General features: G+C 49.4%; 1 protein-coding gene and 2 pseudogenes across 1 annotated transcript in view; all 3 read left to right on the forward strand.

Annotated features, from left to right (window-relative positions):
• LOC149354302 (carnitine O-acetyltransferase-like) overlaps nucleotides 1-14,382 on the forward strand; it is a 28,777-nt gene extending 14,395 nt beyond the window's left edge. Inside the window, exons 9-13 of the mRNA XM_089577481.1 lie at nucleotides 2,746-2,871; nucleotides 5,059-5,181; nucleotides 6,606-6,804; nucleotides 12,083-12,220; nucleotides 14,167-14,382. Coding sequence (XP_089433607.1) covers nucleotides 2,746-2,871; nucleotides 5,059-5,181; nucleotides 6,606-6,804; nucleotides 12,083-12,220; nucleotides 14,167-14,382 — 802 coding nt within the window. The remainder of the gene's footprint in view (nucleotides 1-2,745; nucleotides 2,872-5,058; nucleotides 5,182-6,605; nucleotides 6,805-12,082; nucleotides 12,221-14,166) is intronic.
• A 3,091-nt stretch (nucleotides 14,383-17,473) lies between these two features.
• On the forward strand, nucleotides 17,474-19,195 carry LOC149354303 (uncharacterized; annotated as a pseudogene).
• Nucleotides 19,196-21,129: 1,934 nt separating this feature from the next.
• LOC149354304 (uncharacterized) lies at nucleotides 21,130-22,750 on the forward strand (annotated as a pseudogene).
• The last annotated feature ends 231 nt before the right edge of the window (nucleotides 22,751-22,981 follow it).

Here is a 22,981-nt window from a genome sequence, read left to right on the forward strand (position 1 = left end):
CGGACGACCGGAGCGGCGGAATCGCGCCGCGCATCGCAGCGGTTCATGAACACACTGATAGCGACAGTGCCGAGCCTTTCTCGTGTTTGCAACAGTTGAGAGGCTGGCATGAAACTGTCTTAGTCAAACGTGCTTCTTCCGAAGCGTCGGAGCACCGCCAACTCTGACGTTGGTCGGAAGTGCGTGACTGTGAGCACGAGGCCTTTCTGGCTTGGCCGTCGGGAACAGCGATACCTTAATTCGCAGGAATCACGTTTGTAACTTTTACCCCTGCACAGACACGATGAACAAGATCTCCACTTTTATTCGCTTGCTCGATTGCTATTGGATGCACCCAAATAAAACCGCCTGTTTAAGGCGAGTATTCCCTCCTTCATAATCATTACGGGTTCTGTTCCAGTACGTTGGGACTTTATTAAAAAGAATTGGAAATAAAGTGTCGTATGCGAACTGTGGTTTTTCAAAACCGAATCGAATACCAATAGCGCTGTTAAAAGCCGATTCGAATGGAACCGAATGGGATAAGAATTGAATATTTTAACAAATATGCGCTGCTTGCGCGACATTCGTGCGAAACGAATGATCATGTGAAATAACAAAGAGGCAGCGGCGCCTCTGCGGCACGGGGCTCTAACTTATAGAGTTATACGTCTCTGTAGCTGTCGACAGATGCGCCGCTGATCTTCTCCAGGGGTACGCAATAAGAAGTGAGTGCATCTACTCTTTGATTGTCATGCTATACGCATAAAAAAATTGCCTGTTTTGTTGATGACGACAGGGGTTAAGGTAGCGCCACTTATCAGTAGATGAGAGGGGCGAGGGCTATGCATTATCCACGGCCTCCAAGGTTGGGCATGAAAGCACGGTTTTTTGAACTTTACTGTGCTCTGAGGCCTGCCTGAAGCTCCGCCTGAGTTTTAGACCGGCATACTACGATCGGCATGTAGGGTGCACGGCTTAGATGAAGGGTTCAGCACCGGGATTGGACGACGCGGCAGAGCTGAGGCAGGTTCAACAAACCGTGCCTTGATGCCCAACCTCGGAGATCGTGGTTCATGCATAGCTCACGCCACTCTCATCTACCGAGATGTGGCGCTATATCTCAAGCTCTCGTCATCCGCAAAACAGGTAATTTGCCTATGCGTAAAACATTATGGTCATAGAGTCAATACAGCATGTTCTGCGGCAGAGAAGTGGGCCGGGACATATTTTAACGGGGCAGCGTTAAGGCTCCCGTTCTGCAGAAAATCCGGGGTCGTCGTCGTCACCGTTGTGGGCGAAAAATCCTTAAAGAAACAACCTAGGTGGGCCACCTGGGTTACGTGACCTTGTGGCGTCATCACAATCTGCCCACCGGATTGTGAGAAACTGACCACCACCGTGGCAGTGGCAGTTAAGGTAATGATTGTTCTCGAGAGCTAGGTTCCTCGGGAAGAGCAACCTAGATCGCACAAGCTCCGCTGGCAGCACCTGCCATCGCATGGCAATGGCGCATCGCTTAACCGCTTCACCACTGTGCCAGGGGTGGCATGGGGACTATCAGGGATCTATGAGTGTGAAGTCGAGAATTACCATTTCCGCAGAGCATTAGCTCAATAATGCTATCGCGTCATGGCCTTAAGGCGGAGCCTAAGTGTCCCCTCCAATTTTTTGAGCCAGTCTTAGGAGAAAGCTTCAGGCAAGCCATATTTTCGTGCCAGCTATTCGAAAAGCATGCGATAACTTCAGGGCAAATCCGATTCATTGCTGCGCCGGTATAACGCTATTGCGTTGCACTCTTAAGGCGGAGTTTAACCGTCTCCAAGTTTTTTTAATCGTCACTCTGCAGTACGCGTGATTACAGAGACATGGGTGTTCTTATTGCTTTCCTGGTAAGCCTGCACCTGTATTGTACGTGTGATCATCACCCCCCCCCCCCCCCCATGCGGATGAAAAATCTGGTGAGAAGTCCTACAGTGAATGCATTTATACACTGAAAAACAAATAACGACAGAGTGCAACGAAGTGCCGCGACAATATAGTAATCACATGTGTTTACATATGAACCATTGGATGCGAACAGATTAAATTTAGTTTGCAACTTCACGAACAACAGCTTCTGTAACCTGAAAAAAACAACACTTTGGGACATATAAAATCAGAGATGAATGCTTAATACAAGGGGGATCACTTCCAGTGCGCACTTGGCGCCGAAAACAGCATAGCATACTTATTGATCTATAGTTTCGGTGTGTTCGCGGTTAGTTTTATTAGCATGCTGTAGTCGCGACGACTGGTTCCGAAAGGTCTTTTTAAATGCGCTCCTCTGTGACGCGCGTGCGAGAGCAAGAGAACGCGACAGCGACGTATCGCAATGGTCACCTGAGAGTCAGTTCAGAGCACTGAGCACTTCAGAGCCCTTCCTGTCTTCCTTAAATACATTTAGTGCGCATGTGTTGTCGAGTGATTTGTTGGCTATGAAAGATTTTCCAGTTCTGTTCATCTGCATAATTTTAGGTTAACAACTGCGCGTTGATTTTTATTTTTTAGCACAGATCCATATGCGCTGAATTTTCAGTCACGTTAGAAACAATGCTTGTCCGGTCGTCTCAGTGTGGCTGTCCAAGCTAAGCCGCTTCCTTGCTGGAATTCTAAAACTTCCCCCGTATTCGGATTCAAACTTGGGCTAGGAGTAAATACTCGAGGGCCCAGGCAGTTTGAGCACGGTCAGTTAGCTTGACGGCAAACTTTAACTCCAAAACGCAGGAAGAAGACGGCCCGGCACCGGCTTGATCCGCCCACTTGCCCCGACGACCAGCCCAAGAAACTGGAATTCGAGCTGACCAAAGAGAACCTGGACGACATCGCTTCGGCTAAGACCAGGATGGAGGCGTCAGTCATACTTGAGCTGCCAGTTTACGAGGGCGTTGTCTAACAGTACTCTGCATGTGCGCTTGCAGTTCTCAAGGCATTGTCCGCTGTGTAGACGATGCTATTCTGGCGTGCGGCTGTGCGGTGTTATGGCGTCGAACAAAAGGTTTAGTCTCTATTTCTTAGTAGCACGGTAGTTCCGTGGATACAGCAATACACATGCATGGAGAGCTGTACATTTGTTAAAGAATCCCAGGCGACCGAAATTAGATGGAAAGTTCCGAGAAGGTCCTTGTGGTGAACGCCCAAGTGTGCGAGGCATATTGGCTGAGGGGACTCGTGTGAGGTAATCCTTGAACGAAGTAGTTTACTGCATACACAAAACTACGCTCCTCAACAACGTGAAAGAAATACTCTGTGTAGGCAACGAAGAAAGTTGCGTGAAGTAAGTTGGTGCCCTGCGGCAGCAACTTGCCGCAGGGCACCTGCGAGAGTGGGACAACGAGGGAACTACCTCTCTTACCGTAAGCGTCTGTGGTATTATAATGCGGGCCTTTAATTTGCTGCTACCCACTCCAGATCGGTAAGCTTAGGACGAGCCATTCGGTTACATCAAGACTTAGTGGAACGCGCCTTCCGGTAGGAGCAAAGGCCTGCTGCCTTCATCGTCAGACTTCTTTCATGCCTTCATCCTTCTCACCTCCGCGGCCACGAAAAGCGGGCTGCAATAATTAATTCTTAATGGTTTTTGCTGCATAGCTCTTAACTTACAAAGACGTGAGCCTCTACGTAGGTATGGAGTCGTATTACGGTATAGCGAGTGAATGTAGTATAATGATACGTTTATTAGAACAAAATACACAGTCCGCACCACCCTTGTGTAGAGTGCTCGATCAGCGCACTTCCGCGCATAAAAACCAACACCTCGTCACAGTTACTAAATTAATACTATTTAGAGGGAACGCTTACGCACAAGTAGAGCCCCATAGACCTGCAAGCAAGGTGATCACGTCCACTTTGCACAGAAGCCGTGGGCTGCGTTCTAATTTTAGTTTTTATTGCGTGGAGCCCACTGCTGGAGCGCTCTACACAAGGGTGACGCAGTCTTTACACTTGTTTTCCGGCAGCCTGCTTGTTCCCTTATAACTGCATGGGCTAGAAATTTCGGTTTCTTGCGTTTTCAAATAGGGGTAGTTAAATACTCAAAGCAGTGTAATTAAACTTAGTACGGAGCAAGAAAGCAGTCAAAGGGCACCCAAATTGTAAATTCATAAGCGTATGTCTACCAGAACATTGCCAAAAGAGGATCACTCTTCTTACCTCTTTCTGATGTGTACAATTGTACGAAACCTAGGAGGTTTGCCAGCATGCTTCGGATAAAAAATGTCTCGGCTATCATCCAAGGTGCTCAGACGTAACGAGGGCTTAAGCGGAATTTCGCCTTCGCGACTGCATGAGCACGACTGGGCCGCCGCTTTGATTCGCGCATTTTAGCAGAGCACGAGGCGCGCCTCTTCAAAATTAATGTTTCAACTGGGAATCTTAGTGAAGATGGGACAACTGTTATTCCTACATACATTGAGAAGGAGGTGCTGACCTACAGTAGTAACGCCATGGACTACGGAGGGCGCTTACACCGTTAGTCTTTAGCCGTACTTCCATGCGGACTAACTGCGGAGCCCCAGTTAACAGCGTTACTTTACATGCATACTCACCCTTTTCCTATCGAAAAAGGCTGTATGGTGTAATAACTTCATGCAGGCTTTGTCATACAAATGTCGAAAATAATAACGAATTACATTTGTATGGCAAATAGATGGTTTTGCAACAATATATGACATCTGAATAATACTTGAATAGTAACAGTACGATGTTGCCGCCGCGGTGGCTCAGTGGGTACGGCACTCGGCTGCTGACCCGAAAGACGCGGTTTCGATCCCGCCGCGGCGGTCGAATTTCGATGGAGGTGAAATTCTAGAGGCCCGTGTGCTGTGCGATGTCAGTGCACGTTAAAGAAACCCAGGTGGTCGAAATTTTCGGAGCCCTTCACTACGGCGTCCCTCATAGCTTGAGTCGCTTTGGGACGTTAAACCCCATAAACCAACCAACCAACCAACCATGACTGTATGACATTTCCACGATAAACTTGTATAGCGTTATTACATCATACAGTTTTTTTTCATTTGGATTTTTTTCTCTTTCACCAAGGCTGGCACGTGACGTGGACGTCATCGACCACCGGTTTGAAGAGTACGGCAAGGACTTTATAAAGTCGTGCCGGATGAGCCCGGACAGCTTCATCCAGATAGCGTTCCAGCTTTCCTTTTATCGGTAAGTCTCCCGGATGCGCTCACTGCGCTAGTGAAGATAGCCGCTTCTGGCCTGGTCAGGTAGCCGCGTGAGATTCCAACCACGTAAAGTTGAACATGGAGTCGGCTCTGTCTCCGCCTCAAGGCGCGATGCAAGGTTAGGGTTAGGTATTTGAACGCTTTGAACTGAATGCGGTCAAAAACGAACTTAAAGCCTCATGTGCTTATAATATACAAGAAAAAATTATTATGGCGGATCATCAGGTGAATTAACCGGTCGAGGAAGTAGGCGTATGTCAATACTATGATTTCCAACCAAACAGGTTCGAATGTTGAGTTAAATATCAAATATGAAAAATAACGTGCATTTGTTAGCAACAGCATTTTCATGTTCACACACTGGAGTACCATGCGTGCGGTGACCGCAATAGCAAGGAATGGCTAACGGACAATAGTCATAAGACTTGGTTGGAGAAATACCCATGACATGTGAGAGCGTATAAAGGCCAATAGCTGTGCGTAGTGATGTAGAATGCGCAACTTCCGTGCGGAAACTTTCTTAACCACAGGAATCCCTTTCTCACTTGGGACAGAATGGAAGGTATCGCTGAAAGTATTGGAAGCAAAGGTCTGCTAGACTAGGATGTGTAAATAGTCCGTATTTCACCATATCACTCAAGGATCACACTTGCTTTTCTGCACCATCGCTACTGGAAATTAAAGCTCATTACGAGCCGCTTCATTTACAGGGAGCATTTGAGGAGAGATAAGTGTACATGTGCACTTCTGAGACGACTGCAGACTGCTATGAAATATATTCGCGCGAAAATATGATGCACACAGAGACGGCGAAGGCTACACACGCAGTAAATCGCACCTCTTCGTCTCTGTATGCACTGTATCTCTACGCTAACCTGTTGCATCTCGCCAGCATCTCTGAAAGGCGTCTAAAATGTTTTGCATTTATAGGGCGACAGGAAGTCGCACTTGCAGGATGGGGACTCACGGACACAAGCGAAGTATTTCTCACCCGTTCTGCCTTGCCGCCGAGCGCGCGCTCAGCTCGGCAGCATCCACAAAGGCAGCTGCTCTGCAACGGCGCGCATACATTCTTTCGACTCCTCGCTCAATGCTTGCCTCTGCTTCCACGAGGACAACATCCTCCGTCCTCAATGCGCTTGTGCTGCTGTAGCCTCCTTTCCCCAGGCTTACTTCCGTTCCCCTCGGTTATTGGCTTCACTCTCGCGCTTTCTACACAGCTCGCTCCCTGCCCTCTCCGCCGAGGTTACACTGGATAGTGGACGTCGAAGTGTAAAGGGTTGACCCTGTAAATGCTTACCGTTTAAAAGTATATTGCGAGAACAGTCCACCGAACACGACGGCCAAGCAGCGTCTCTCAGCCCCAAGCGTTGAACGGTTTAACGGGGCGCATTTTCTGGTCCGCAGCCTGCACGGCCACAGCCCGGCGACGTACGAGAGCGCGTCGACGCGCATGTTCCTGCTGGGCCGCACCGAGGCCATCCGGTCGCAGTCGAAGGAGAGCGACACCTTCTGCCGCGAGTACACGGCGGGAAAGCTTAATGTGGCGGAGCGAGACGCCCTGCTCAGAAACGCCATCTCCATCCACAAGGACTACGCCAGCCTGGTGAGCGCCGAGAGCCTCTTTGAATCGGCAGTCGCCGGAGCCAGCACTTGGCAACTTCTGTACGATACACGTTGGTATGACTCGTACACTTGCACCTGCAACCACTGCATATTTATTGCGCTCCTTGAATGAACGCTTAGAGATTATAGGGCGAGGTATACCAACGAGGTATACCAAGATTGGCTTGGTTCGGCTTATGGGGTTTAACGTCCCAAAGCGACAGAGGCTATGAGAGGCACCGTAGTGAAGGGCTCCGAAAATTTTGACCACCTGGGGTTCTTGAACGTCTACTGTCATTGCATAGTACATGTACCTCTAGGATTTCGCCTCCATCAAAATTTATTTATTTATTTATTTAGAACATACTGCAGGCCTACAGTAGGCCCAAGCAGGAGGGGCGAATACATAATATATGAAAAAAAGAACAGGTTTAGCAAAATTGAAAAATGTTAAATACAAGTTGTAACACAAAATACAGCAATAAATACAAGGCTCAGATGCAAAATACAAAAAGTAAACGTAGAAATAAATGGCTCTCAAATTAAATGCAGTGAAGAAAACATAGAGTCAAAAGAATCAGCTCTGGTTAAGAGATCTGGCGGACACCTGTTCCACTCCTCAATGGTGCGTGGAAAAAATGAGTATTTAAAGGCGTTAATCCTAGCACTGTAAGGGGTTAATGATTGTGTATGATGATTTCGTGTTTGGCGCGTAGTGTTAGGTTTGAGGAAGGGGTCTGCATTCATAGACAGTTTATGGTTTTTTAGTAAGAAAAGTAGTTTCAGTCTTTGAATTTTCCGCCGCAGCTGTAATGTTTCAATACCGTGAGTTCGCATGAGGGTCGTTGGTGAGTCAGTTACACGATACTTGACTAATTCGACCACCGCGGCCGGGATCGAACCCGCGTCTTTCGGGTCAGCAGCCGAGCACCTTAACCACTGAGCCACCGCGGCGTATTCATGGAACTCACAGCACACGGTCGCACCTAAGCAGCACTACGTCGTACTACAGGCCACTGAGGGCAGCTGATATTCTGCACTCCATAGAACTCAATGAATAAATCACATTTCTTTTTACATGCATGTAAAACTGAGTTCGTATTATTTTATTTTGCGCAAAAACAGGACAGGCAAATTTCTGAGCAGAAGTCTGCGAAAAACGCGACCAATGCATATCGTACGAAATCCCCCAAGCAGGCTTCTCCACACATCTCCACAGACCCCGCAACCAGCATGGCCGGGCTATCGCCGGGGTGCTTTTCTCGCAGCGCTGGTGCTACCAAGCGCCGCGCACTAGCATCAAGGCAGGGAGTGTCTCGTGATTGTTTGAGGTCGCACTCGGGGCGTTGACCAAGCGCGAGGTCTGCCGTCTTGTTTCGGTCAGCTGTGATGTATGCAGTAATATCCCTGAATAGGGACTTGTCACTCAGTGCCGAACAGGTCCCCACGCCTCCGCCATTTTCTTCCTGGCTTCTTTGATCGGAAGGTCGCATTGCGATTCGCTTCAGTTACATGTACAAGTGGGCAGCATCTACAGCGTGGCGCTTGCTTTTCATTTTTGCAAAACGCATGCCAATTGGAATAATCCAAAACACGCACTACGTGCTTCAGGAAGAACTTATGGCGGACGCTGGAAGTGGTCGGCGACACAAAGAGCGTCGCCGCTTAAAGCTAATCGTAGAGGCTTTATGAGGACAAGATCATTTTCAGAAGTTCGCGCAAGAATGAGGACCATTGTATCGCGGTATATTCAGAAATAGCCAATTTTATTCACGCTGAGGCATGAATACGTGGTGCAACTTCGAACTACTCACTGGCTGCGAGGAGCGCGGTGTGCAGTTGGGCGCTCTTGCTGTCCGTGCATAGCGCAGCTGAGCTGCCTGCAGCCAAGGAGGGACAATTTTCCCAACTTTACAGCTTTCTCTGCGATGAATTTAAGCGAGAAACGAAGTCGCTGTAGAAGCATGCGCAGAATTTGCGTGCTATGGCTAGTCCAGCGGCACTCATCAGTCAAGCTTTTGACGCATACAAGCTTCACCTGATATGCGTTGATTAGTTGAAGAGGTCTTCAAAGAAAATGATCCATAAATTAGAAAGCGAAGCGAGGTGGGCTATTTAGAGATCATGCAAAAGCACCGTAAGCTGTATTATCACTGCATTAAAGGATCTTGTAAACAGTGCGTAGTTTCCAAATTCTATTTTTTTGTTGTAACTTCAAAATGAATTTTGCTTTGACTGTTTTTTTTAAGCTATCTTCATTGGCGTGACCTTGACGTGTTTTCCTCTCGACATAATTACGCTTGAACCAAATTTAAAACTGAATAATTTTAATTTATTCCCGCATATCTGCTTGAACTGCTAGCATACTTAGAGTACCGCTCTTCTCTAACTTATTAATCAACGCGAGGCCAAAGGATACGCTGCCAGAGATGCAGTAGTCCCGCGAAAAGGTAAATTCGTGCATAATTTAGCCCTAATGCAAAACAGCCTAAAATTTATGTGGTCGTAATGCTGCATTAAAATAGAGCAGTTTTGAATTTAGCTCTTCTGCGTGCACTCAAAAATTAGCTCAAATCAACTACTATGCAATTAATTTTTCGTAAGTAATTTGCCACTTTTTGCATTTTTGCGACCAAGAAGCAGTTAGTTATGAAGTCCTGAAAATTCATAAATTTTATATGACGTTTTCAATGCATGAGAATTAATGGGTTAATGTTTTCTACACAAACGATGAGTACTACACGGAAGCCACTTTGCACTCGGCTTATGCGGCCAGGCTGACAAAAAGGGAGAGGGTTACAGTCGCCGCCAGTCTCTTAACTAAAGTGAATTAATAAACACTGTAGGAACTGCAGTTATCGAGCATGTGAATGTTGGAAACTTCGAAGCAATCGTATCTCTGGGCTATTCAATTTGGCTGAATTCTAGAGCCACTCCCGCGTTCCGAAATATCAGCTTTCAACTTAGCCACTCAACCCGTGTACTCTATAGCAAGACCGTGAGTATCGGAGTAAAATTGCACCTGAGCCACCACGGTGGTTATGGTGCGCGGCTGCTGCCTCGAAAGACGCTGGTACGATCCCGGCCGCGGCGGTCGCATTTCGTTGGAAGCGAAATGTTAAAGGCCCGTGTACTGTGCGATGTCAGCGAACGTTCAAGAACACCAGGTGAACTAAAATATCCGGAGCCCTCCACTGCGGCGCCCCTCATAGCCTGAGTCGCTTTGGGACATTAAACCCCATAAACAAACAACCAAATAAACTTACACTTTATGTGAGGGACATAAGCGTTGCATATGGCGTTTCCTCTGCCAGTGAGTTATAGCAACTCCTCCTATACAGTTTGCTTCACCTTAGTAAGACGGGCGAATTTTTGGCATAGCATTGTCAGTGCTGAAGTGTACCAGAATCAGGGGGCCGAACCCGAATTTTTTCAGGTTAAGTTCCGAATTTGGATGCGGAGCGGCATTCCCTTTCGGTTCGAAACCGGTTCAGACGGGTCATCAGTCTACGTTATTTTTTTTTACGTAGATTGGGTTTCCAACGAACCCCGTCGATGCTTTATTTTCTTCTATGTGTGATGTCGGTGAACTAACTAAGAAAGACAAAATTTGCTTCATGCGAGATACTGCTTCTTGACCCACTTGATTTTACTGCCCGCGGCAAAATGCATGTGTATTTGCGGTGAGGGCCACAAATTTAAATAAACTAAAAAAATTTAGTTCGCTACAGGCTCCCAAAGCATCACCGAGTGGCGCTGCTTCGCCTGATGAGCAGCGCCATCTGTGGAAGAAAAGTAAAAACTGGAACGCTGACCGCTGCGCGCGCTGCTTTCGCCACGCTTTCTTGGACCACGACTGGAAGCACGGCCCGTGCTTGGACGCGCGCTTTCTTGCACGTGCAGGCTCTCGCGCTGTCGCGATGTATCGCCCGCTTGGTGGCTTTGAGGATCGTTCATACTGACATGCACTTCCGCAAAGCAAACCTAATTAAAGGGGAGCACCTGATTAGTCGCGTCTACTCTGTATCGCACGCAGACTATCGACGACGAGGAGAGGCATTTGACTGCAAAATTTGTTCTTCAAGTCAGAGATAACGGCGTGTACAATGTGAATAGAGGTAAATCCCATGTTATACATGCGGAATTGGGCAAAGTACTATCTTCCCTGTGAAATGAAGCGACGCACTCGTTGATCGTAGTTGTCGGTTATTGCATGCGATGTAGAGGGTGTACGAGGCCGTGCTCGTCGGTGTGCCCATGAGCGTTCGGCACTGCCGCACATCGAAGCAAAAAATGGCGTATGCGCAGGAGGACCTGGAGGTGGCACTTCGCCTCGTCTGCCACTAAACTTTCATGCGCGGCCGGGACAGATATCCCTGAAGCGGACAGAATATAAGAGCTGCATTTCATCGATTCTCATCTATGGGCCAGAAACGTGGAGTCTATTGAAAACATTCAACCTAAACTGATGACAGTGCCGCAAGCTCTGGAAAGGAAAATTATAGGTCTAACATTGAGAGACAGGAAGAGAGCAGAGTGTGACAGGGAGCAAACGCGAGTTAATGATATCCTAGTGGATATCAAGAAAAAGAAACTGGCGTAGGCGGTGCATGTATTGCGAAGACAAGAGAGGAGATTAAGGTGAGGAATTTTATTCCAAGACAGGGCAAGCATAACGGGGGAACGTGAAAGGTTCAGATGGATGGTTCAGATTAGGAAGTTTGCGCCGATAAGGTGGCTGCAGCTGACACAGGAAAGGGTTAATTGGAGAGATGTGAGGGAGGATTTTTCCGTGCAGTAGACTTAGGCTGATGACGACGACGACGATGATGATATGATAATGATACTGTTTGCTCATTTTGCTGCCGGAAAAATTGAAACCGAGAGTGTGGTTCCTCTCAAGAAAACATCCTCGTTAGCTTTTTGATGGAGCTCCTAGCTTTACCTTGTCCGATGCAAATGAGTTTGATTGATTGATTGATTGATTGATTGATTGATTTCAGGGCGCTGTAACGTATAATTTTTTATTCTCACTTCCATATGACTGGCATATTTTCAAGACAGAGAATAGCTGCAGGTTGTTTTTCCCGGATCACTCCAAGAAACTGTACAAGAGTTCGCAAACCTTGCACTGTCGTTCGGTTCTCTTGTCTCTGCATAAGAATGTGCGGCGTCGAGATACTCGCAATTGTAACGCGCATGCGCAAGCTTCTTTATGATGCCCTCATCCGTGAGCTGCACAATTTTGTTTCCTGCTTACAACGCCACCACTCCCACAGGCGATGTACGGACAAGGCGTGGACCGGGTTCTGCTGGGGCTGAGAAAGATCTCGGAGGAGATGAAGCGGCCTCTCCCGGACCTTTACAAGGACCCCGGATACATCAAGAGCATCAACTTTGAGCTGTCCACCAGCCAGGTGATTACGTGGTTTGTGCCACCTGCGAGGTGATCAAAAAAGAAAATACTCTATATCTGTGATTTCCGAGTCTCGTTTGCCTTCTTCAATGCAGCTCTAGAGCGCGCTGCCTGGGCCGATATGCGCTCGGCAATGTTTGCCTACACTATACTGTGCGTCACCAGAGTTCTTTTCCACTATGCTTATGTCTTTCCCCCCTCTTTGTATCCATCTGTTAGATAGAAATGGAAATAGTAGAATTGGGATAAACTCGTGTTAAATCTCGATACCATTTCTTAGCAGTCCGAAATCCTTTACCGTCTGTTCAGGGCTGTCAAGATAATGTAACATGTGAAAATATCACTCTGTCAGCTTATGCGCAGTGTGAGCCGGTTTCCTGACATTTTTTTTTCTTATTCTGCGTACATGTTAGTTTCTCAGTGCGGTGAGCAGATACACGAACAGAAGGACCTGTCTAGATTTAGCAGTAGCGCCCGTCCCCGCAAGAGCCTCTCTTATTTATTTAACGCATTTTTGACGCCAAATCTGCTCGTGGGACCTGCGACAGGTTGTTTGCTGCCAAACAAAGCGCGCCAGCTTGCAGATAACGTCTCTTCGTAGCAGTAAGACGCATGGACCGATATATTATGTTGTTTTCATTCCGATTCTATTCCACTTTCATTGTTTTCTTAATGTGTCTCAAGCGACGTCACTGGTATAGTCGGCACCGTGTGGATGATAAAAGTGAGAGAGAACAGAAGAAAAAGAATTCTTATTATTATGCAGACGTTGCTATTTTTCGACACAAGGATCATACTGACACTGCAGGGTGTCCCATGCAAGTTGAGCTAATCTTGGTAAAAGGGCGACACGTGGTGATTGTGATTGTATCGAACAAACTGGAGTACATGCTGCCACGTAGAACAGTTAGGAGTAGCATATATTTCTGAGTGATTTATGCGTCAAGAGTTAAACAACTCTTTAAGCCTCCGGCGTATTGGAAGTGAATCATTTGTATGGTGTACAGTGTCGTAGTAAACCCGTAGCGAAACAGTTTTTTGAAACCTTACATAGCTCCACCGTGAAACAGTATTTTCACGCTCTGCACAAAGCGCGTGAAATTCAACACTTTCCACAGCATGAGCGTGCTTTTTGAGCATCTCGCGATGGACCTCACCCTCTTAATAGCTGCCAGGAATGCGCACCGAATTTTCCTCTGGTGCATTTGTGACCAGCGAGAGAGCGAGCCCTTTCAGTTTTTCGAGTTAGGCGTGCTTATTTGGAGTGTCGCAGGAAGAAATAATTGCCTTCTTGCATACTGCGGCATTTTTTTTCTGGCCCTTTATGCCCGTTGAATTCAACTTCGCTTTCAGTGGTTCTAGAGGCAATTAAATGTTCGTTACCTTGTTATTACCATAGTCCTTTTATTACGAATTAAAAATAACTGATAATAGGTCTTAGCAAAGGCCTTGATTTCTGTTTCACTTTAGTTCGTGGCAGCATGTATCAGATATAATTTAACGTTTTTTGTTTGCTTCAAATCGGCGGCTTGCCGTGTTTGGGACATCCCATGACCTTTATTGTTGTGGACCTATTACCGTCGCTGTAGGAACAAATAACACGTTTAAGAGCATGCGTTATCCATCCGTTTCTTATTTTGAAACGAATTCAAGCGCACAACAACACGCACACAAGAGAGGAAAGACACAGGACAGGCGCTAACAGGACAGGACAGGTGTCTTTCCTCTCTTGTGTGCGTGTTGTTGTGCGCTTGAATTCGTTTCAAAATAAGCTATGCACCATCTAGCCCAAACAGAAATTTTGTTAAATTATCCGTTTCTTACTTGCACGTGAATTGTGGTGAAGTGCGGCACGCGGTAACGCATCCAGTACGTAACCGACTCTAGCTTGAATGCAAGCACTTACTCACTGTCACGCACGCGAAAATGGACATGTGGGTCGTCCAGGTGTCGGCGCACAACGACATCCTGATGACGTTCGGCTACTCGGTGCCCGGTGGCTACGGCATCTGCTACAGCAACCAGTGCAACCAGTTCCGCTTCAGCATCTGCACCCGCCACTGCAACAAGGAGACCTCGGCGGTGAAGTTCCGGGACGCCCTGGACACCACGCTGCGGGAGCTCGGCAACAACCTCATCGTGCTGCAGAAGGCCAAACTCTGAACGCGTCTGTGCTAAACAAAATAAAAATCGGTCATTCCCAGCTGCTACGCAGCTCTTCCGTTCATGCGTCCATCCATCTTTTCGGAGGCATGCGCGCCGCTCTTAACTGTTCATCCTTCGCTAAGACGTTCTCACGAGCATTGTCCTGAAAAATCCTTCTGGAACGATTTTGGCGAACACGTGCCAATCGCTACTCCATCCCATTTTCGTTTCTAGTAAAAATTGAGCCCACTTTGTGCCCATGCTGACATTTGTTAGCCAGTAAAAGGTCCATTTATTGCTGACAAAATTGCGTTTAAAAGTGTAATATCTTTTTCCCCGCCTTTCTTTTCGAACCCGTAACGTCTATAATGAAAACGAGTCCGGGATCACCTACGAAAGAGAATATCTGTGTGTATTAATTAGTCTCAGAGATCCGCGTTGAAAGACTTGTCGTCTTCGTAGTTTGCTTGAGAAAATGGCCGCTGGTGGCCATACCTGCTTTTCATTTATGGCCTTTTATAGCTTACAAAAGCTACGTTTCCAGTTAAAGTAGCCTATCAGTACAGGCTAACTTTTTTCTGCGTCCCTTCAAACAGGCCCACAATATGCAGGGCGTGTTGTACTCTTTAAATCAAGTTGTGAAAGGAAGGAAATTGATTCTGGTGCGTTCTCAGCAAGTAGCCATGTGTCTGCTGCTGCTCGAAGTCGTTTTGCGCCAGTGATAGTCTTTTCGGCAGGTCATTTTGACATAAGAGGCATTCAAGCAGCTATATTACTTGGAACAAAAAAGCAAATGCATTTTCGCGTCTTCATATTTTTTTTTATTTGCGTAGCAAAGTAGTCTTGCTTTCAAATATAGAAACAAAAGCTAAAATTTTGCTTCTGCGATAGCTCTGAGCGAGAAGGAAAGATTGTTAATTATTACGTCTCTTGCTAATACGAATGGAAAGCGCAGCTGAGTGAAGATATTCCTCGTCGACCGCTGCGGAACGTTGCCTTTGGTCACCGACTGCATGCAAGCGGGGAGCATACAGTTGGGGCTGGCCCATCCGTACGGTCGCAGCCGCTCCCATTACCATCATCATCGACAGCCTGATTGCGGCCACTGCAGGGCAAAGGCCTCTCCCATGTCTCTCCAATTAACCCTGTCCTTCCGAGTTGCAGCCACCGTGTCCCCGCAAACTTCATAATCTCATCCGCCCACCTAACTTTCTGCCGCCCCTGCTACGCTTGCGTTCTCTTGGAATCCACTCCGTTACCCTCAAGGACCAGCGGTTATCTTACCTTCGCATTACATGCCCTGCCCAAGCCCATTTATTCCTCTTGATTTCAACTAGGATGTCATTAACCCGCGTTTGTTCCGTCACCCACTCCGCCCGCTTCCGATCTCTTAAGGTTACACCTATAATTTTTCTTTCGATAGCTCGCTGCGTTGTCCTTAAGCTGAACCCTCTTTGTTAGCCTCCATGTTTCTGCCCTGTAGGTGAGTACCGGTAAGATACAGCTGTTGTATACTTCTCTCTTGAGGGATATTGGTAAACTGCCACTTATGATCTGAGAGAACCTGCCATATGTGCTCCACCCCATTGCGCTGTATATTTCCTCCTGTGCCCCTTTTAGCTCCTCCTCCTCCGCCTTCCTGCTCAGCCTCTTCACGGCTTCGAGGCGCTGCTTAAATTAGCCCATAGAATGGATCATGCATAGCTGCGCTGTAGAAGCATCGCCGGAAATTCAAACGCCCCGCGTGCCATAGGTTTTGTGCACTTCACGCGGGGGATGGATTGGAAGGCTTGGGGTGAAAGTTCGGGATGAAAACACCAGTTACCGCAGACTTGTTCTTTACTTTACCCTGCAAAACAAATTAGGAGAATAATACTGCGCGTATAAAGTTGCAACTTGACGTGGCATTGATGGCTGAGAATTCTAGATTATTTGTGACCCCGACCAGGTCACAAAAAAGAACTCCGTCCTATCACGGTAGCAGCCAAGTTGGTCGCGACTGAGACGTTCTTTTTGGACACCTCTTTGTAAAATTTCGGGAACTTGCTGTAGAAATCGCCCTCTGTGAACTTCTTTCAGAAGTCGCTGAAGTGCGGCCATCACTTTTCCTATGGGCCTGCAGATCTAATTCCGTCATGTAAAGCCTACCTTCGCGAATAAAAAAGTCGTAATTGATTTCCTCATGCTTTTACCAGTCGTTTAGGATTAAACACGTCAACATCCGCATTGTCCGGAAATCTAAAGTGTGTATCTTCATACATTGACTACGAAGGAGGGTCACTGTCGCTGCTGACGCAATGCCATTAAGTAGTAACATGTGTTCTCTGTACGAACATTGCTTCACCAAGCCTCCTTATGCATTTTAGGGTCAATAAAAAGAAAATCGGCAGAGATACTTAAGACTTCTCACGTGCGGGAATGCGAAAACATTAATTTCCCTGGGTGCATTGGCACCCGCTCATGCACACACCTCCCACACACACGCACCTCCCACACACACACACACCCGCGCGCATGACACCACCCGGAAGGCTGTACGCCTAATGGTTGCGTCACAATTTTGATACGGAAATTGATATCTGAGGAATGGAAATGGCGCATTAATTGTCTCAAGCTAGCCTTCAACAAGACTAGCACATGTAAGCTATATACAATGATAAATCGTATAACATCACCCGGAACGCTGAACGACACACGGTTGCGTCACAATTTTAGTACGAATGTTGTCGGGAAAACTGGCGCCACATGGAGGTCGGCGAGGGTGCGAGTATATATAGAAGAAAGACATGTATAGGATTGCCTGAAGTGGCGGTGCTCGGCTTGCTGTGGGCGCCATACTGGGGGCGCGTCTGAGCGCGCGACGTGAGCAGACGTGTGTTTCGGCTCCGCCGGTTTTCGGCTGGGGCCGCGAACCAACTCATCCTACCCCAACAAACTGGCGTCTATTGATCCGGAACCTCGAGCGGAACAACTGGATACCATATTCGTCCAGGTGCGCCCATTTTCTCCAAATTTACGGCCGATTTTTGAGCGACCGCGTCGGTAGCGTCGTTGAGCCTAACGACAACGCCGACGCTCGGCTGGTTGGACTCCGCCCTCCGAGTAAAAAATGGAGAACTCCGCGTTTCATTTACGCGCCTATGACCCTGAGGCGATGGCGTGGACCTCGGTCCCCACCGTCGGCGACCCAAATTTGACGGTTTCTCCCAAAATTCGGAGCCAAGCTTTGCTTCAAGCGGCTGCACGCCGCTCCCACGACAAAACCCGGATGACGGCGCTCGGCGCCGCCTCAGCCGCTGTCGCATCGGTCGGAAACATCAAAGCTCCCGCGACGCGCGCCACGGGAGGCAAGGGCAAGGCGTTCACGAAGTAGAAGCCGCGTCAGATGCCCAAACCCGCTCCTGAAGACTACGTTGTAGTCATAAAGCCCAGAGAACATGTTTCCCTTCACGAGGCGCTCACGGAAACCGGCTACGGTACCGCTATTTCGGCGTACCTCGGGCCGGAACGGGCCAGAGACATCTCCGTTCTGCCCTCGCGAGGCCAAAACATCATCATCGTGCATACCCCGGACATCGAGGCGGCTGACCGGCTCATCGGGGACTTTGCAGTTAATACCGAGAAGGGATTGCTCAAGCTACAGGGTTACCTGAGACAAGACGGCGGCAACACGCGCCACGGTGTGATCGTGGTCCGTAACACGGACACCACAGAAAGTCTTCAACAACGAGTGTGCTGGAGCACCGGCACCATCGTGCAAATCTGGAAATTTGTAACATCCAACAAGGCACGCATCACCTTCGAGGGTAAGGAGAAGCCCCGGTACGTGCACTATGACAACATGGTCGTGTCTGTGAAAAATTATTACAAAACTATCCCAGCCTGCAGCCAGTGGGGGGCCGTTGGGCATCGCGCGGATGCATGTCCGAAACTGCAGCCGGACATGTGTGGACTCTGCGGACTCCAAACTCCGCTAGTGGAGGGGGTGCGGGCCCCTCACAACTGTGTACCTCGGTGTTCTGTGTGCGGTGCCGCCCATGGCACCAACTCACGCGACTGTGTGAAAAAAATTCGCACACCAAAAATGGCTGCCCAAATGGGCAAGCAAAAGAAATCGGCGCCCAAGAAGAAAAGCCGCCATCTTGGGCCTCCAACCTCCAACACCGAGAATCTGGCGCCACCTCCCGGAGGTGCTGGAAAACGATCGTCGACCAGGGCAGACATCGTCAAAACCGGACACCTGGTGAGTAGTTCGGGCGGGGCTGCTTCTTCCTCCCCCCTTCTCACTCCCCTCCCTGAGGCGCGCAGCGCCGAGCAAAATCAAATAGCAGCACTCATGGCCCAAAACGAGATGCTGCTAAAGAAAATTAACGAATTGGAATCTAAAATGCACCAGCTACCTACTCCCCCTTCTCCTCCCGCGGCTGAGATGGAGAGTGAGCTCGTGGCGCCGAAGGCGCCAACAAGCGCGGAGACCGCATTGCAAGCCCATTTCGAGGCCCGCTTCGGGGCAATAGACGACCGATTCGCCGCCATAGAAAACCAAATCTCAATGGTGGTCAAGGCCATCTCCAAATTGCAAGAGTCAATCCCCGCAATGATCTCCCAACAAACTGCGCATTCCTCGCGCCCCTCGCGAAGGCCCGGCGGTCCCTACAAGGACGTATCCGGACGCCTTCTCAAACCTCCGAGGTGCACCCCTGAGCTAGACGACGACGACAGCTGCTCGCTCTCCGGTGTGGAGGACGCTTCCCTCGCCGCGAGTGCTGGCTTCGGAGCAGTGCCACTGCAACCCGTCCTTAACCTAAATGACTATGGCGAGCAGCCCTAATATCAGGCGCTCCCCAAGAACCAATTCGGCCACCCCCGTCCAAATTGTCGAGTGGAACTGTCGGAGCTTCCGCTCCCGCGCAAAGCGGGCGGATCTCAGACTTTTCCTTTCAACCCTCGACTCGCTTCCGGCGTTGGTTGCCCTCCAGGAGCCAGGAAGCGGCGCAACCCTTACAAATTACATCACCTTTCAGCAGGACCCCTCTTCGTGCCTCTGTGCGCATAAAAATTATACAGCTAATCTAGTCGACTTGGAACTTCGCACTGAATACTCGTACGTGATGGTGACACTCCTTCCGCTCAAGAAACGCGATGAACCACTCCACGTACTCAACATCTACTGTTCCCCCAGACTCAAAAATGAAACGTTCGCAGCACTCTTTAGCCGCGCTCTAAAGGCTGCGGGCAGGGACCCCCTTGTAATTGTGGGCGATTTCAATGCCCACAGTACGCTTTGGGATTACGTACGTGAGGAGAAGCGAGGACGCAAGCTAGCGGAACTTGCGTCCACGCTGGGCCTGACTCTCCACACCGACCCTGCATATCCAACACGGATGGGTAACTCCGTGACCCGGGATACGTGTCCGGACCTTACCTTTACCAAGAACATTACACACGCAGAGTGGGCCAACACGGAGGAAACCCTCGGTAGTGACCACTGCCTTATCAATACCACCGTAAGGATTAAACCATTGGCAAGACCCCATGCACAAGCCCGGCTTCTCTGACTGGAATAAATTCCGACAAAGCTACGTCAATTCGGCATCTATCCACGAACAAGGATACCACGCATGGACACAAGGATTGGTTACACACCTTCGTTCGACGAAAACTCTAATTCAACTCTCGGAGGCAACGCCGGAAGTGGACAACCACTTTCTGCACCTCTGGGAGGCGCCGCACAGCCTTGTCCGCAGATGGCGCCGCCAAAAACATAATAGAAAGCTTAAAATTCATATCGCCGAGCTCACTCAGCGAGCGGCAGAGTACGCGGCCCAACTCGCCGACTCGAACTGGGTGAACCGCTGTAACACGGCGGCCAGACAAATGTCTAGCCGGGGCACGTGGCGCCTCTTCCGCACCCTGATTGACCCGACTCAAACTCGCGCCGAGACACAAAAACATCTCCAACGAGCTATTCATAGCTTCGACGGAAATGCTTCAAAATTAGCGTGCAAACTTCGCGACCAGTATCATTGCACTCAACAGGACCCCCGAGTTCCCGCGTACTCGTATGCAGGTTCAGAGAACGCGGAGCTGGATCAGCCGTTCCAGCTGCACGACCTGAAGGCGGCCCTGGCTAAAATGAAACGAGGAACGGCACCGGGACAGGACAAGATAACTGTGAAACTGCTTGCCAATCTTCCCGACCCCGCCTACGAAACCCTCCTCGCTTTCATCAACTCAATCTGGCTTCGTGAGGCAACCCTCCCGATAGAATGGAAGACCTCCCTGGTAACTTTCATTCCGAAAGCCGGCATAGCCATAAACACAGACAACCTCCGCCCCATCTCCCTCACGTATTCTGCGGGAAAGCTGATGGAGACCATGGTGCGGGACAGGCTGTCTGGGTTTCTGGAAAACCAAAATGCATTCGCAGACACCATGTTCGGTTTCCGCCCGCATCGGTCTGCGCAGGACGTTCTGCTTCAACTCGATCGAGAAATACTGAACCCTGTCGAATATGCCTTCAACGATAAGGCAGTACTCGCCCTAGACTTGAAGGGTGCTTTCGACAACGTCACACATGAAATTATCCTGCAACATCTCTCCCAGACCAACTGTGGACATAACACGTTTCAGTATATCAAGCAATTTCTCTCGGATCGACAGTCTCTCATCCGAATTCAAGACGAAGAACACGGCCCCTATCAAATGGGAACGAGAGGAACACCACAGGGCGCGGTCCTTTCGCCGTTACTTTTCAATCTGGCCATGATGAAACTCCCGGCTCAGCTGGCGCAGGTCCAAGGCGTCCAGCATGCGCTGTATGCTGACGATATAACCATCTGGGCCAAACATGGATCGGTTGGAGACATTGAAGCCAACCTGCAAAAAGCTGCGGAGATCGCAGACGCCTACGCCCGCCGCTGTGGCCTTCAATGCTCCCCGTCCAAATCCGAATTTGTGCACATTCGCCCGTCGCCTAAGTGCACCACCAAAATTGAACTATCTCTGGCCAGTGGCCCGATCCCCGAACACGATGAGATTAGAGTACTTGGTCTCTTTATCCACAAACATCGACGGGTTCATACAACACTAGCCAAACTGCGCAAGGTGGGGGACAAGGTTGGCCGGATGGTCCGCCGGGTTTCCAACAAACGCGGGGGGTTGCGGTGCAAAGACGCCTTGCGGCTGGCGCATGCTTTCGTGACCAGCCGAGTACTCTACTCGACTCCTTACCTTCACCTGCGCAAGATTGACGAGAACGCCCTCGAGGTGATTCTCAGAAAGATGTACAACCGTGCCCTCGATCTCCCGGTGAACACGTCTAACCAGCGCCTCATGGGCCTGGGGATGGTAAACACTTTCGCGGAGCTCCGGGAGGCACACTTGACCAATCAATATACAACACTTTCGAAGACGCCGTCGGGACGCCGCCTATTAGCCCGACTACACATCCACCACCTAACACTAACGGAAGAGCGCGTACGCATCCCCGAAGTTTGGAGATACGCCCTACACGTGCGTCCTCTTCCGGCCAACATGACACGTGACGACCACAATGGCAGGCGCCTTGCGCGGACGGAGGCACTGACCCGCCACTATGGAAACAAACATGGAATCTTCTACGTGGACGCCTCCGGCCCTCACCATGGGGGGTGGTACACGGCCGCAGTCGTCCACCGAAACGTCGTGGTGAATCGCCTAACGTTCCGAGCTCAAGACATAACATATGCGGAGGAGGTCGCCATTGCGCTAGCCGCCGCAGACCAGGACTCGCGAGTCATCATTACCGACTCGAGAGGGGCCTGCAGAAATGTTCAACAGGGATACATTCCTTTCTTTGCGTATCGTATCCTACAAAATAGCGACTACCTCGGGGCCCCCGCGTCTCGAACGATCGTATTGGCTCCTGCTCACATGGGCCTCAAAGGCAATGAAACGGCAGATGCCGCGGCCCGCGCGCTCACTCTCCGGGCAACGCCTTCAGACCCTTGCGAAACGGATCCTGAACCCAATCCGGCCATCACTTTTCGGCAAATTACTGAATTATACCAATCCGGCCATGCAATTTATCCTAAGCCCTATAGGGGCCTTACAAAGACGGAGGAACGCACACTACTCCGTCTTTACACGAAAACACGGCTGTGACCGGCAGTTTTAAAGCACTTTGATCCTGCATGTGCAGGAGAGTGTCCGTACTGTGCGGAAAAGTCTTCAGACATCTTCCACATGGTATGGGCATGTCAGTCAACCCCGAACCTCGCCCGAAAACCACCCCATCCGGGAGGACTGGGAGGCAGCCCTGCTCGGCTGCTCCGACCTGGTGAGCCAGAAGGCCCTGGTCGAGCGCGCCCGAGCCGCAGCGGTCGCCAATGAGCTCCTGTACTGAGGAGCGCACCTAGTGCTTGTGAAAGGTGGCCCTTTCCGGGATACCTCAAACTCCCTCCCTATTATGTACCAATAATAAAGTTTTTTCAGACAGACAGACAGAGCGCCATACTGCCGCTTGAAGACGTCACCCTATTTTTCTTGCCATCGTTAGGATTTTCTCTACCATTGCGAGTACACAGACACACATACACACACACCACCGGCTTTTCCCGTAATGGGGCTAGTAATT

Source organism: Amblyomma mixtum, chromosome 3 (genome assembly GCF_055824585.1).
Source record: "Amblyomma mixtum isolate Tamu chromosome 3, ASM5582458v1, whole genome shotgun sequence".
NCBI classification, from domain to species: Eukaryota; Metazoa; Arthropoda; class Arachnida; order Ixodida; family Ixodidae; genus Amblyomma; species Amblyomma mixtum.